At 42.1% G+C, this 16,961-nt stretch overlaps 1 protein-coding gene across 5 annotated transcripts in view; it reads left to right on the top strand.

The window, feature by feature from the left end:
* Positions 1-15,599, top strand: part of LOC109933764 (glycogenin-1-like) — a 109,826-nt gene extending 94,227 nt beyond the window's left edge. For 2 of the 5 annotated variants that reach the window (XM_048598439.1, XM_048598438.1), the window contains exons 8-11: positions 2,541-2,585; positions 8,744-8,836; positions 10,176-10,220; positions 15,231-15,599. In XM_048598439.1, coding sequence (XP_048454396.1) covers positions 2,541-2,585; positions 8,744-8,836; positions 10,176-10,220; positions 15,231-15,398 — 351 coding nt within the window. In that variant the 3' untranslated portion in view covers positions 15,399-15,599. Of the gene's footprint in view, positions 1-2,540; positions 2,586-8,743; positions 8,863-10,175; positions 10,221-15,230 lie in introns of all 5 variants that reach the window. The other 3 variants (XM_048598440.1, XM_048598443.1, XM_048598441.1) reach the window with 3 other exon arrangements.
* Positions 15,600-16,961: the final 1,362 nt, after the last annotated feature.

Raw genomic sequence — 16,961 nt, 5'->3', positions numbered from 1 at the left:
AGTCTGGATTGCATGCATTTAAGACCCCTCAGTGGCAATTTGAGAATTTGAATTCTGTTTACCAAAGGTACAACTAATTTTTAATATAAAGGTAGTTATTTTTACTTACTGACATACCTTCTTTTAAATTGTGTTTCCAAAATTTGACAAAGTCTGAAGTCACACAACACCAGGTTATAGTCCAACAGGTTTATTTGAAACCATAAGCTTGTGATTTCCAATAAACCTGTTGGACTATAACCTGGTGTTGTGTGACTTCAGACTTTGTCCACCCCAGTCCAACACCAGCACCCCCGCATTGAAATCTGACATCAGTGCGTTAACCATGATTGATACGATTTGCGAATTATTTTTCGGAAATGCCCCAGAGGGCCACGCGATTGTCTGTGGTTTCTGTCCTTTTCCAATTAGCATGAGTTAAGTCAAGAAAAAAATAAGAGCTGTGTTTTTTTTAATGTGGGGAACAAAGGTTATCTAAGCACCTGAACACCAATGCATTGGAAACATGAAGAAAACTAAAATGCAAATGAAGTCAAAAAATTGATAAGTCAAAGTTAATATAAATTAATTCTGTTTTTTCAAACTTTTGCTTGAATCTTTGACATTCCTGTGTCTTGGTCAGTGCAGGTCAAAAGATTTGATAACCTCTCTGTTTTATTCAGCAATACCTGTGATTTGTTTGTGAAAGTACACTATACATTCCAGCTCAATTGCCATATTTGGTTTAGGAAAGTGTCAGATTTTTGACTTGCAGCTGTCTGTTTTCAATTTGGGCAAATATTTCTTCTCTAAAGGCTTTTTAGTCTTTTTTTTTAAAAAAAAGGTTTCCTGAACTGCGTACTTGACTTTTAAATCTCTTTTAAAGTGGCCTAACGATTAGGCCAGTAATACAATTATTGTTTGTTAGGTTTGCAGCTACAATGTTTCTGAGCCATTTTCCTTTCCTGCTTGATCTCGTCACTTTCCAGTTGCCTCAGTGCAGTGAAGTGGTTCCGTTAGTGGACTCCTAATGATCCAGAGAATCTCACTGTGGCCGGTGATGAATTTGAATTCAGTTGATGAAAAGTTGGTAACAGTAAATGTGATGTGAAGCTGACAGAACATTGTGCCCAAAGACAATTTTTGTACATAGAACCTGCTTTCCCTCTTGGACTGGCCTATATGTGACTCCAGTCCCACACAGGAAGGAAGCTGAGTTGACTGCTGCATTCTCTTGTTAACCAGGGATGGGCAACAGTTGAAGGCCTAGGCAGTGACAACCAAATCCTGATAGATCTTTTTGAAAAATAAAAGAGTTACATTTTGCACAATCTCATTATCCATTCATGGAATATGGGTGTCAGTGGCAAGGCCAGAAACTACTGCCGGTTTCTAACTGCCATTTGAGTTGAGTCGCTTGCTAGGCCATTTCAAAGAGCAGTTAAGAGTCAACCATAAATGCTGTGGATTTGGAGTCACATACAGGCCTAATCAGGTAAGGACAGTGGATTTCCCTCCTTAAAGGACATGAGTGAACCCAATAGGTTTTTATGACAATCCACAAGAGGGTTTTGCTTTTATTATTATCAAACTGTGGTTGCTGGAATTATGAAATAAAATCCTGGAGGAACTCAGCAAATTTGGCAGCATCAGTGGCGAAAGAAACAGAATTAATGTCCCAAGTCTGCTATGATTTTTCAGAACTGAACTAAAGTGCCATATTGAACTCAACATCAAGTCTGATTCCCTCTCCAATGATAGCTTCATGGTCCACCATTACTGTAATTGGCTTTATACTCCAGATTTACTAATTGAGTTTAAACTCCCATCATTTACAATAAGGATTGGAATCCATGTCTGCAGAATATTAATCTGAGCCTCTGGATTGCTACTCTAGTGACATCACCACTAGAACAATATCTGAATGGCTTAAGTTTTTTTTTCTCAACATCATGAACTAGGTCAGTTTTTTATTTCTTGGTTTTGCTAATATTTCCTCCCGTGACTTCTAGTTAAATACCAGCAGTCACCAAGGTTTGGTTTTGAGGAGTAATACCTTTTCATTGCATCCCATGAAGGATGTATTCTTGCATTTGACTTCATGGTGAATGCCAGTAGACTCTTCAATCTTGGAAAATGGACGTTAACTTCATATTCACACAATAGTTTATTGGATTAGGACCAGCGACCTGGCATGCAGTATCAATATTTTTGGCTCTTTTTCCAACTCGTGTTGCTTCTAGTCAATTTTAGCAGCTGGTCTTGGTGAGCGCAACAACTAGGCCATGCCTAAGCCTCCGCCGACTCAGACTTCATTCAGGTTTTGGGTGCTGTGTCTGCAAATCCAGACTGGCAGTGGGTTGCATTTACCCTTGGCAAGGGCCATTGTTTTTCAGTTTTGAAGAGAAAATGGAAAGTGATGGCAGCCTATGAACTGCAGCACCAGTTAAGATAAATAAGAATAGAATTTATCTACTTAATTTACTGCAAGTCATAAATAACCTTTTTTAAAAGCTGCAGAATTAACAAAAAAAATTTAGTTGTCCAATTTTCCATTTCAGAAAAGAGAAAAGATAACTGCTGGTCCATCCATGTCAAGCAAACGTGTAAGTACATATTTGCCCATGAGAAGCTGAGGCATGTTTTTAAATTTGCGAGCAATTTATACTTGTGTTTATATTATTTGTGTTAACTCCTGATTCAGTGCTGCTAGTTGTGCACTCTATCTGTAATTGTGGCAGAGTGGGTTCCCAACTCTGGCTGAATGTTCTCCTCCTGGAGGTATCCTCCATCACCTGGTTGTCTTCTCTCCCAAACACTACTTCCATTGGTCCATCCAAGTGAGGAAGAGGATGACTGCTTTGTTAGTTTTGACAGTTGGTGAAACATTCCCTTCCCATTTCCCAATATTTTCTTTATGATAAGTGAGAATTTTGAAACAAAGCTTCCTTTTTTAAAAAAAATAGATTAAAGCACCAAAGTTCTTTGACCTGGGTTTCTTGCAGCTGTATCCTGGAGGCTAATCTTCGATTCTAGAAGACTCTAGGATCTTCCTGGTCGTTTGGCAGTGGTTGGAAGTGCTGAGTTGTGGTGTTCACTCCTTTTAAAGTGGTGCATTGTTTTGTGGATATCTACAGCATGTATAGTTAACAATTTGTATGTATAAACACATTCTAACACTTTACATCAGCATCCTCTGTACAAATATCAGGATTTATACTGATTGAAGCGATCGGGAATCGAGTCTTCTGTTGCCCACTTTTATCACTATGTTGGCTTCAAGCTTTCTGTGCTCTTGCATTCGATTTGTAGACTAATAGGTTTAATGTTGGCATACAGCTCTTTAGACAAAGAGAAACAAAGTTCTGGAAGTAGACTGCAGCATAATCAGCAACAATAACGATAGCAGCCTTCGCTCTGAGATGCTGGTTTGCACCTTGCTGGTCAGTTCTGCTCAGCATTCCCTACATGACTCAGCAGCCCCAAGTCTCAGCTACATATGCTGTGGAACAAGGCAGTGGACTGCGAAGGTGAATGGTTCTCTGGCCTTTGTTTGTGTGGGCCCTCTATTTGGCCAGCTGATCCCCTTCCCCATCTCCCATGCTTTTCTTATGATCATCCTTCAGCTACCACAGTCCTCCGCGACTGTTTCCCAGTTGCCAGTGTCAGTCTCCCCCATCCTCCTATTTAACTTGCAGCTTCCTTCTGGAGATACAAATAATCAAGAGGTCATGACACATTCATTGGACAGAAGATCCCCAAAGGCCTTCAGTCAGCATCTGTGCAGCAAAAAGTTCAGTCAACTGCAGGTTTGAGAGCCTCTGTCAGAAGATGTTTAATCCACTACCATATCATCAAAAGATTCTCTTTCCATTGCTATATTTCTTCCACCATTTTCTATATTTTGCAGTTTAGATTGTCTCACGTGTGCTTCTGTTTCAATCGTGCCCCACGAGGAATGACTGTTTGCTCTCCCTGAGCCTACTTCGCTCAGGATTCTTGCATCTATTGCAATAATACTTGCCTCACTACTCAACCAGCCTGTGCTAGCGTTTATGCTTCACACAAGCCTCCTCCTCCCACCCCTCCTTTATCTCACCCCATCAAGATATTCTGTTCTCTTCCCACAAGCATTTGTCAAGCTCACCCAAATGTAGTTATACTGAGTACTTGTGAATGTGAATTTCCCATGTCTCATTGTGGAATGACTGGGAGAGATGCCCAGTCAGGGCTCAGTTATTTGTGTTGGTAGATTCTGACTCAAAGTTTGAGTCTATTCCACAGTTAAATGTGTGAAGCCGGACACGATTGATGGCAGAGTACAAGTTGGGTTACTTTCTCTACAGTGAGTGAATTGGAGCTGGCAGGGTTAGTTTTGTATGAACATATATCAATAAACACTACTGCACTGGTACAAAAAGTATTGATGATTATCCCAATGGGATTTGAATTTCCACAACAGTGTGGAAGCAATGCTGAAACTAAACAGAGTGTGGCAAGATATGGCGGTATCCGAACAAGATACTTTCTCAGTCTTGAACATCTTTGAGACAGACATCCAAGTCTGTGCCATGTCGTTGACTCAAAATGTTAAATTGTTTGGAGAGTACAGTTTTCAAAGACCTCTATAACCCAATTGGGAAGCAAAGGTTGTTCAAAATTGGTTTCTTTTTCAGCCACCTTAAACTTTATAAAATGAAATGTTTGTAATTTAAAATGAAATGTTTGTAATTTAGTCTGATTAAGTGGCAGTTTGGTTATGGATTGTTTAATAACATCTTAATTATGTTAAGATGCACAGTAAAGGATATTGTTTAATAAAGTAATTAGAGCAGTTATAAATAGACTATTGTTTTCACTCGTGAGTCATGGGCATCGCTGGCTAGGCCAACATTTATTGCCCATCATAGTTGCCCTAGAGGAGGTGTTGGTGAACTGCCTTCTTGAACCACTGCAGTCCATGTGTTGTAGGTTGACCCTAATGCCGTTAGAGAGGAAATTTCATGATTCTGACTCTGTGGCACAGAAGGAATGCAATATACTTTGAAGTCAGGATGGTGAGTGACTTGAAGGGGAACTTGCAGGAGCTGGTGTTCCCATTTTTTCTGCTGCCCTTGTCCTTCTAGATGGAAGTGGTCGTGGTTTGGGAGGTCTAAGGACCTTTCATGAGTTTCTCCCAAAACTGTCCCCATAACCAAACTAGTTTAAATTGGTAAGCTTCCTTTTATAATTTTCTTTTATTACAGCATCCCTTTTTAAAAAAAAAGCTTTCATTTGTTTAGTTTAATTCAGTTTGATTAGTTTAATTAAAATAGTATAAAAGTGCCAGTGGCCCCATAGGAGCTGGAGTGCGTAATTACCCTACAAAATTCGATTCTAATTTAAATTAAGTTTTCTTTGCAAGTTTGGTTCTCAGTTCCAATATTGTCTTTAAGAGGGCTGTTTCATTTGGTCCACTTTGGTTTAATTTGTGTGCCGTATTTTAAATAATTTATCAAACTAGTAAGAAGAGAAACTTTGCCACAACTTGTGGGTACTACAGGGGGTGTAGCGCATCATTTCCCTCAAATCACATTTTCATTTGAACTTAGTAAGCTTCTTGTGGGATTCTATCTTTACAGTGCCTTTTTTTTGGGACTGTCACTTTTTTAATTCGTATTAATTTGGTTTAACAGGCTAATTTAGTTTCATCAAAAGAATCTAAAGGGGTCTGTGGGGCTATTGTCTAGTAGGGAGGAGGCAGACATATGGCATGCTGCATTCTGTAAATAAAGTAACAGTCAAGAACAAGATCTGGCAAATAGAGTACAATGTGTGTTGTAGGTAAACTATTACCAAGTACAATTCTGTAGTGAGTCAGACACAGTTTTATTAACAAAAGCTTTTGGGAGAAGCAGGGACCTCAAAGGGGTCTCACCAAAACTTCTCAGCTATTACAGACAATTTCAAAGGTTATATACATTTGCTGTCACACGCCAACCTCCCCCTCAAGTCATGTACACAGTTCCTTAATCTGTTCCAGGCGTCTTGCAAAGCAGTTAGTGCTGTTATTGTTTTCGCGCGCAGGATTTGTTTCAGCGGATGTTTCATCCTGATTGTGTAAAGTTCGGTCTAAAGGTCCACTTCCTTATCAGAGTTGTTGTGGAATTTGTTGTGTTGTTAATCTCTTTACTTACTCCTTCAGTTGTTAATCTCTTTACTTACTCCTTCAGTTGTTAATCTCTTTACTTACTCCTTCAGTAAGTTAACCTCTTTACTTACTCCTTCAATGTGGGAGAGTAAAATTGTCTGTTTTGGCAGAAAGAATGAAAAAAAAGCATATTATCTGAATGGCGAGATGTTGTTGAGCTCTGAGATGTGGAGACATCTGAGAGTTCTAGTCCAGGAATTGCAGAAGGTTAGTATGCAGCTGCAGCAAGTAATCAGGAAAGCTAACTGCATGTCATGGCTTGTTGTGAGGGGAATTGAATGTAAGAGTAGGGAGGCAATACTTCAGTTAAAAGGATATTGGTGAGATTACACCTGGACTACTGTGTACAGTACTGCCCAGCAAGGATAGGTTAGACAAATAGGCTAGGCTTGTACCCTCTGTGATTTAGAAGAGCCACACGTGACTTCAGTGAAACACATAAGATCCTGAGGGGACTTGACTGGATGAATGTTGGAAGCGTGTTTCCTTTTAAAGTCATAGAGTCATAGAGCTGTATACCATGGAAACAGACCCCTTGGCCCAATTCGTCCATGCCGATATCCTAAATAAATCTAGTCCCATTTGCCAACATTTGGCCCATATCCCTCTAAACCCTTCCAATTCATAAACCCATTCTGATGCCTTTTAAATATTGTAATTGTACCAGCCTGCACCACTTCCTCTGGCAGCTCATTCCATTCATGCACCATCTTTTGCGTGAAAAAGTTGCCCTAGATCCTTTCTTTAAATCTTTCCCCTCTCACCATAAACCTATGCCCTCTAGTTTTGGACACCCCACCCTGAGGAAAATACCTTGTCTATTTACCCTATCCATACCCCTCATGATTTCATAAACCTCTATAAGGTCAACCCTCAGCCTCCAATACTCCAGTCTCTCCCTGTAGCTCAAGCCCTCCACCCTGGCAACATCCTTGGAAATCTTTTCTGAACCATTTCAAGTTTCACAACATCATTCCTATGGCAGGGAGACCAGACTTGAATGCAGTATTCCAAACATGGCCTAACCAATACAGCTACAATATGACCCCCCCAGTTCCTGTACCTCCATGCACTGACCAGTAAAGGCAAGCATACCAAACGTTGCCTTCACTATCCCATCTACCTGTGACTTTACTTTCAAGAAACTGTGAACCTGCACTCCAAGGTCTCTTTGTTCAGCAACACTCCCCAGGACTTTACCATTATGTAGATAAGCCCTGCCCTGATTTGCCTTTCCAAAATGCAGCACCTCACTCATATCTAAATTAAACTCCATCTGCCATTCCTTGGCCCATTTTTGTGGGATAATCTAGAAATAGGGGTCAGTGTTTATTAATAAGAGGATGTCCTTTTAAAACAGAGATGAGGAAGCAATTTGTTTTTCCTGAGGATTGTGAATCTTTGAAATTCCCTTCCACAATAGGTAGAATCTTTATTTACTTTTAAGGAAAGGTAGATAGATCCTTGATTACTGAGGGGATGAAAGATTATCAGGACTATTCAAGAAGGTACAGTTGAGGTTAAAATCAGATCAGCCATGGTCACATTGAATGACAGAGGGGGCTCGAAGGGCCTACTCGTGTTCTTTGTTTTTATGTTGATGAGTGTAAAGCTTCATACTTTTAGGATATGTTTACCATGGAAAAGTTCAAAAGTAGCATTTATTATAACTTCTTTTTAATCATTTTTTAACTGCTTGTCTTGGCATGGAACGGACACCTTTTATACTGAACAAAGACACACCATGCTGATTTGGTCACCAGCTGTCCTTAAGCTAAGACATTATTTTAATCATAGAATTGTACAGCGTAGAAACGGGCCCTCAGTGCACCATTCAAAGAATCCATACAGTATGGAAGCAGGCCATTCTACCCTTTGAGTCCACAATGACCCTACGAAGAACATTCCCACCCAACCCTCTCTATCCATGGCTAGTCCACCCAGCCTGCACATCTCTGAGCATTATGGGTAAATTAGCACGGCCAATCCACCTAACCTGCAAATCTTTGGAGTGTGGGTGGAAACCGGAGCACTTGGACGAAACCCATGCAGACACGGGGAGAATGTGCAAACTTCACACAGACAGTTGCCCAAGAGTGGAATCGAAGCTGGGTCCCTGCTGCTGTGAGGCTGCAGTGCTAACCGCCGAGCCACTACACTGATCCATAGACTGTGGTTATGCAGACCAAAACGTGCTAAACTACACTAATCCTATTTATGTGCGCTTGTTCCACAGCCTACTTTGTCCTGGTATTCTAAGTGCTCATCCAGATGTTTCTTAAATTGCGAGAGTACCTGCCTCCACTATCCTCTTGGGCAATGGATTCCATATTTCTACCACCCTCTGGAAACATTTGTCCTCCGATCTCCTTAAATTCCTAACATTGAATTTACATTGCATAGAAACCTTAGTGGCAACATTGCAATAATCTGTGATCTGAATTGGTTTTTGCCATTTCTTTTTAAAAAGGAAAATATGATATTTTGTATGCTGTAGCAATTAAATGGCATGGTAGAGATTATGCCCGGTGTGATAAAATGACATTTACAAATCATTCTCCTTATTTTCAACAGCACTATTTTGCATATAAACCTACAGATAATGTAAAAGAACCGAATGTGCCGTTACTCGCTGCATCCATTGCGACGTCTATGGAGATGGTACATGTGAATATCAGACTGCAACTAGCCTCGTAAATCAATCCTCTCAACTACCCGGCCTCTTTTACAAAATAAGCTAACTTGCTGTCTAATGCTTGGGCATGTTAATCAACAACGTTGCACAATGAGTTTAATATAAACTTTTTTAGGTGTGATTGCCTTAAAAATCTCTGTTCTTATCAAAGAAAGTGAACTGATGTGTAAAGCAGGCTGTGTTACAATACCAGAGATAACAAGGTGTAGAGCTGGATGAACACAGCAGGCCAAACAGCATCATAGGAGCAGGAAGGCTGACGTTTCGGGCCTAGCCCCTTTGGGCATCATAACAAGAGTGCTGCTTGACTGACTCTGCTATGCCTCCCTGATTATCCCTCTAAACCGTCTACATCACAACCTAATTCTAATGCAGCGTGCACTTGTCATACGGGGAGCACGACTAACTCCGTGGTAACTGTCCCAGTGTTGAGCTGTAGTTGATGCAGAACGTGGCATGGTAGCTGCTTTCTCTTGAGGCAGAATTGTTACTCAAGATATGTTGATCAGTGCACACCAACTTCAGATCCATCCTCTTCATTTCTCCTTGGTCACTTTTTAAAATTCCCTTGCCACGTCATTCGTTTGATGAGACGCAGTTGGCTTTGGCCAAAAAAACAAAACTAGGCTAAGTTTGTCCCTGTCATTCACAAAGTCCCCTCACCCACCTTTTCTCTACAGCTCCCGCAAATTATTTACCGCTTGCTGAGTTGAGTTGGATTAAAGTGCATTGGATAAACTGATCAACAATCACATATTAAACGGCGGAACAGGTTCGACGGGCTGAATGGCATACTCTTGCTGCTATACTTGTTGGCTGCATAGGCCTTCTGTCCTGGAGTAGTTTACTGACTCTGCAGGTGCCAAGGCCAGATTGCCATTAGGCAACAAGAAGTTGAATCATCCACTGACCAAAAGGCAAGACTATTTCTCTCCAACAACTTGAAAATAAATGAACAGAGAGACCAAACGTTGGTGTCATAACTCCAGTTTAAAGTCACAAAACCTGATATGATGAAAATTGGAATTTGAGTTAGAATAGAATAGTAATTTATTGTTGCATGTATTTTGAGAGCAATAAAAAATACAATGAGAAGTTTTATAAGTTGCCATATCACGGCACCTAAATTAATGACAGAAGTCATAAAAAAGAAGGAAAAGGTAAAAGTTCATCACGGTTCAATTCACGACTCCTGGGTTCAGGGTACACTGGAAAACTGGGCTGAAATCACCAATTAATCAGTCATGTAAATCATAGATTACTTTGAAAACTTGGATATTGACTTATTTGTTTACACAATCTTTCACTTAGGAAACTGAAATGATGCCTTCTGACACACCTGGGCCAAGTATTTCAGTAAGTGTATTTTTTTACAATGTAGGTTTGAGGCTTTTTAAAAAATTCTTCTGTTGCTTGTATATGTCTTCACCATTCTCAAGGGAAGGACTGAGTTAAGGTGTGGGTGAGAAGGATTCACAGGCTGATTAATAGATTGGCATTGATGGGCTGAATGTCTGCCCCTCTGTGCCACAATGACTCTGTGGCACAAAGGCTGACCAGGATATCAGTCCCAAATGGAAAGAGGGTGTATGGTCTCCGTAGATATTTTGAGACATGCACACCCACATAGTGGTAGAGGTTTACAGCATGGAAAGAGGGTGTACGGTCTCCGTAGTTGATACTTTGAGACGTGCACACTCGCATAGTCATAGAGGTTTACAACATGGAAAGAGGCCTTTCAGGCCCAAAGTGTCTACGCCAATCATCAAGCACCTAGTTACATCAATCTCATTTTCTGGCACTTGGTCATTCGCCTTGTGTGCTATTTACGATGTTTCATGTGTTCTTCTAAATACTTTTAAATGTTGTGATTGTTCCCAACTCCATTACACTTTGCAGGCAGTGAGATTGAGATACCCACCACACTAGGTGAATAAAACCTTAAATCCTCTCTAAACCTCCTGTGCAATACAGTTATTGAGCTCCGTATTAAGGGTAGGCATTTCTTTTTACCTATCCAATCTATGCCCCTCAGAACTGCTGTGCACCTAAATCACTTCTCTGCTTGGCCATTCTCTGCTGTAAGGAAAATAGCCCCAACCTATCTGGTCTGTCCTCGTAGGTGAATCCCTCCAGCCCAGGCAACATCCTGGTGAATTTCCTGTGCTTCCTCTGCAGTGTAATCACATCCTTCTTATACTGTGGCATCCAGAACTGCACACAGTACCCCCACTGTGGCCTAACAGACACTGGTATTGAGCAGAATGTCAGACTAGAATTCAGAATTGAAGTCCTGGTCTCTGTTTGCCCCGTCTGTGGAATAGGGTTCACACACACATGCTGCACCTTCTGTCCATGAGGCTGCCACTGAAACGAAAGCTCTCTTTTTGTGGGTTTGGTGGATCAGAAACGATGGCACTTTGAGTCGTTGTGACCAGGGATTTGTGAGACTGTGCCCTTGGGGAATGTGGGTCTGTGCGCCTGCCTGCCTGTCTGTGGTGCAGGCCAGTGGTTTGCAATGCTGGTGGCCAGGCACCCAGGAATCAGTAGAGACTTGCTGGAGCAGTGCTTCCTAAACACCTGCCCCAATGTGATGCCAGCTCACATGTTGACCTCAGAGTTGAGTAGGAGGGCTCATTGTTCAGTGTTTGTGAGGTGGGAATAGGGCAGGACTTGTTTGGGACCAGGATAGAGAGAGCTTTAGAGATGCTAGGTTCCCCTGAGAAAAGTAAACGCCCATGTTTTTACAGTGTGGGTTATATGACACAATGGTAGTGACCCTACCTCCTGAGCTGCACGGCCTCAGTTCAAACCCCACCTGCTCCGGAGTTTGTCATTACATATCTGAACACGCTGTTCCAAAGTATCTACAACCCACAATGTCATCTGGATGAGCAACACCTTATCTTACATTTGGGGACATCATAGACTCCAGGACTCAACTTCAACTTTAACCATTTTAGAGCATGACAATTTCCTTCCAAGACTATTACCCATCCCCACACCCTAGCTCTTGTCATGTCATGGATTGCTTTCAGCACAGCCAACCCATTTTCAACTACTCATAGTCCCTATTATCACCTATCTAGCTTCTCCATTTCTCTGGCTTACTATGAACAATCCCTTTATTTCTCACGCTCTCGCACTCTCATGCCCTCTTGCTTGTGCTCTCACTGGCACTCTCTCTGGGCTCCTTCTCTACCTATCCACTCATTCCTTTTCTATCCCAGCCTCGACCATCAGCATAAATACAACCTTTCCTAACTGCTATCAGTTCTGAAGAAAGGTCACTGGATTCGAAACGTTAACGCCGATTTCTCTTCACAGATGCTGCCAGACCTGCTGATTTTTCTTCTTCTAGCAAATTTTTTTTTTTGTGTTGCTAATCTGTGTGCAAGTCTGGTTTTGTAGCATAGTAAGTAGTGTTGCTAATAAGCCCCAAGATATCTGACTTAACAAGAAACCAACTCTCTGGTGTACGTCACATGGGCTAACATATAGAAAATAACAAACTGCAACACAGTAGGGGACAGGGAACATACCTGAAACACTCAAACATCCATGTAGTGAGAGGTGGGGAGCTGGAAGGCTGAAACAGTGCTATTGTTGACATGACCGCTGAGCGAAAACCTGAGCCAGAATAAATTGAACCACTTCTGTAGATGGGCACCCATGTACAATACCATTTGTCATTTTGCCCACCTCCTACTTTGAAGCCTGGCTCCTCAAAAAAAAAAATAGCAAGTCAATGTCAGTTGTGGTTATGGAAAGTAAAAGAAAAATCTGGGGACTACAGTGAGCCAGTCAGCATCAGGAAAACAGAAATTAAAGCACAGACCTTTTGTTCAGCAATTTCCATCCTTCATCCTTCTATCCTGAAAGTCTCTGTGCTTACAGTATCTTTGCTGCAGCCAGATGCCAGTTTCCTTGGCCAAGCCACGGCACTAATGGTCCGGGCTTCGATCAAACCCGTGGCCCTTACACCCATCCAACTGCTATGTTGCCTAACCTTGGCACAATTCATTTTAGAAGAAGCCATATAAACACGCCAAGGCACTTCAAAGAGGTATTATCAAACAATATTTAACAGTGAGCTACACGAGATGCCAGAATGTCTGGCAAAAGGCTTGGTCGCAAGGTGCGTTTTAAAGTAGTATTCTAAAGGAGCATGGGGAAGTAGACAAGTCACGAGGTTTGGGGCGAAGGCAGCTAGAGGTGTAGTTACCATTGGTACAGTGAGAAATGGGGATGCACAATAGGCCAGAATTGGAGCAATAGAGAGAGCTCAGCACCTAATCCCAGTCATATAACGGAATCATAGAGTCATACAGTGCGGAAACAGAGCCTTCAGTCCAACTCATCCACGCTGACCAGGTATCCTAAACTGAACTAGTCCCATTTGCCTGTGTGTGGCCCATATCCCTCTAAACCTTTCCTATTCATTAACCTGTCCAAATGCTTTTTAAATGTAGTAGTTGTGCCTTCACTACTTCCTCTGGCAGCTCGTTCCACACATGCACCATCTATTGTGTGAAAAAGTTGGCCCTCAGGTCTCTTTTAAATCTTTCCTTAAACCTTCTAGTTTTGGACTCCCCTACCCTGAGGAAAACACCTTGGCTATTCACCCTGTCCATGCCCCTCATGATTTTATGAATCTCTATCAGGTCACCCCTACACACCACGGGGAAAAAGTTCCTGCCTATTTAACCTCTCCCTATTGCTCAAACCCTCCAGCCCCGGTAGCATCCTTGGAAATTTTGTCTGCACCCTTTCCAACATCTTCCTTGATTAGGGCAACCAGAATTGAATGCAATATTCTAAAACTGGCCTTACCAATGTCCTGTACAGCCGCAACATGACCTCCCAACTCCTAGATTATTTGCTCTGACCAATGACAGCAAGTATGCCAAAGGCTACCCTGTCTACCTGCTCCCCCATTCCAAGGAACTATGCAACTGCACTCCTAAGTCTCTCCATTTGGCAACACTCCCAGGGCCCTACCATTAACTGTGTAAGTCCTGCCCTGGTTTGCCTTACCAAAATGCAACACCTCACATTTATCAAAGTTCAACTCCATCTGCCACTCTTTGGCCCATCTGATCAAGATCTTGTTGCACTATTAGAAAACTTACTTCACTGTAATTGTGGTTATGGATGTTTAAAAGATTTCAACTGCCACTAGTCATGTCTCTCTGATGAGAGAGCAGCTCTGTGATCCTCTGGGACTATGGCAACTTTACCTTCAATCTTTGTTGAGTCAGACTGGTATTTATGACGATTGTTGATGGTTGTCTCCATATTTTCAATCCCAGATTTTATGAATTGAATTTAAATTCCTCCAGCTGTGAACCCATGTCAATTTGCTTGGACGTGTGGGATTGCTAATTTTGCCACTATACCACCAAAGCCCTCCATTTGAAATCTGGCCTTCTTCCATTTGTGCTGATGAGTGGAAAAAGCGAGAGATCAGCCACATGCTTCTTTTTTATCAATAACTTGAACACTCCAGAGCTTCAGTCCAATCTCGGCTGGCACATCAGGCTGGGAGTGATGCAGTAGTGCACATTTCAGAGGTGCCATCTGTTGGATGAAGTCCTATGCACTTATTTAGATGAAAATATAAATCCCAAGATACAGTTTTGTGAATAGTTTGGGTGTTTTCCTGATATCCTGGCCAATATTTAGCTGTCGATTGGTACCATAACTGGTTGCTGTGGTCCTTGGAATAGATTTCTCTGTGCAACTTGACATCTGTCTTTACCCTCAGTGCGACATGGATTGCACTTCAGAAGTTGTTATTCAAACATCTTGAAGATACCAAATGGAATTCAATAAATGCAGGTTCTTAATTTAGGGTGCCCTTAAGGATATCTCAGTGGGAAGTCTAAAGCTAATACTGTATTTCTTTTCTACTGTAATGCAAAACATTGGCTGCAAACTGCAGCATCAATTAGCCTTGTCATAAAGGTTGTGCATTATTGTGATACATATCCGCAGAAAAATGTTATTTCCCTTTCTCTCTTTCTCACTCGCCCTCTGTCTCTCGCACAGACACCTGTTTTCTGTCTCTCTCTGCTCCCACGCCCAAGTTTTTTTTCTCTCTCTCTTTCTCCCCCACAGCTTCTCTCTCTCCCAGCTTCTCCCTCTCTCTCCCAGCTTCTCTCTCTCTCTCTTTCCCCCCCAGCTTCCCTCTCTCTCTCCCTGTCGCTCCCCCAGCCTCTCTCTCTCTTTCCCCTCTCTCCCAGTTTCTCTCTCTCTCCTGCTTCTGTCTGTCTCTCCCCCGCCTCCCTAGCTGTCTCTTTCATTATTGAACACGGGCTTGTTTCGTTAGTTTGGTCGAATCCTGAATCGGTTTGTATTTTGCAGCCCCCGCATCAGGAAGATGTAGCAGCCTCTTTCGCAGACCTGTCCTTGGAAGTGGAACCAACCCAGTCTGAGAAGGAAAGACGGAGATGGGAAGAAGGCAATGCGGATTATCTGGGAAAGGATGCTTTTGTAAACATTCAGCGAAAGTTGGACCGGTTCCTGAAGTAGTGCGTCGGCTATTGATCATGCGCTGTTGGGCTGAGATACTTTTTTGCTTTATATATAAAATAAGGATGGCAGCTCAATCCTGAGGCATAGGAACAAATTGACTGTCCATTTAAAATTGCATTGTATATAGATTTTTGGTTTTGGATGAACGTGTATTTTTTTTTACATTTTTTCGTGCTATTAAAAAATGTTTACTGATTAGTTAAATGGGTTGCATTTAAATGTACAGTGTGTTTTTTTAAAACCTTGTTTTACATTAAGTGCTTATCAAATTGCAGGCCATTTTCTTGACAATGTTCACGATTGTTATCACTGATCCTGACAGCAATTTCATAGGAAATCAGGAGGCCATTCAGCACCTTGAGCCTGTTCCACCATTCAATGAGATCATGGCTGATTTGTGACCTAACTCCACATCCCTACCATTGGCCAGTATCGCTTAATACTTAGCGTAAGCGCGGATTTACGCAGTCATCCCGAATTTTCGTCTGGCATTCACTGTTCCAAAATCAAAAAGCAGAATATCTAGCTTGCAAATGGTCCGAATTGGTTGGCACGGTGGCTCAGTGGTTAGCACTGCTACCTCACAGCACAAGGGATCTGGGTTCAATTCCACCCTCGGGCAACTGTCTGTGTGGAGTTTGCACGTTTTCCCTGTGTCTGCATGAGTTTCCTCTGGGTCCGCCACTTTCTGCCCACAGTCCAAAGATGCGCAGATTGGATGGATTGGCCATGTTAAATTGTCCCGTAGTGTCCAGGGATGGAGGGTGGCAAGGTGGGTCAGCCATGAGAAATGCAGGGTTACAGGGATAGGAGAGGGGGCTTGGTTTGGGTGGAATGCTCTGCACTGGGTCAGTGTGGATTCAGTGGGCCAAGTGGCCTATTTCCACACTGTGTAAGGTTTCTATGATTTGGGAAGAGGGATTGAGAGATTGGAATCACGTTGGCTGATAGCTATGGAAAACTCCATCTAAATTATATTATACTGTGATTACTAGCCCATTTGAAATTCAGGCAAAAATGTTGCAATAAGTGCTGCAGCATTAAATAAACCCAAAACAAGAATGATATCTGTTCCCCAAATACTATGAAGCCATTGGATTTACATATTCAAAGTAAAAGGGGCAAGAAATTTCCAAATTGCAACACTACATTGAAATCTCAGCCCTACTTGAGGTACACCTTGCAGCTTGTCTGTTGCTCCCTTGGCATTGCACATGTGGCAGCTGAGCTCCACTCCTTGGTTTGCAGCAAGACCACCACCATTTGGTAAATGCTTTTGCATTACTCCCTGAACCCCTGGGGATCTGCTCAAGAACCCCTGATCTAGGTGACGTGACATAAGCTGATAACAGTGGCCAGCAATGCAGAGTTTTGAAACAAAAACAGAAGTTGCTGGAGAAACCCAGCAGGTCTGGCAACATCTGTGGAGAGAAAACCGATAACGTTTCGAGTCCAGTGACTCCTCTTCATAACAGTCACCGGATGTGAAACGTTAACTCTGCTTTTTCTTCGCAGATGCTGTCAGACCTGCAGCGATCCTGCAGCAATTTGTTTTTGTTT

The sequence above is a fragment of the Rhincodon typus genome, chromosome 6 (genome assembly GCF_021869965.1).
Source record: "Rhincodon typus isolate 14 chromosome 6, sRhiTyp1.1, whole genome shotgun sequence".
NCBI lineage: Eukaryota > Metazoa > Chordata > Chondrichthyes > Orectolobiformes > Rhincodontidae > Rhincodon > Rhincodon typus.
Note: the sequence above shows the minus strand (reverse complement) of the source record. Positions and strands in the feature narration are given on the sequence as shown.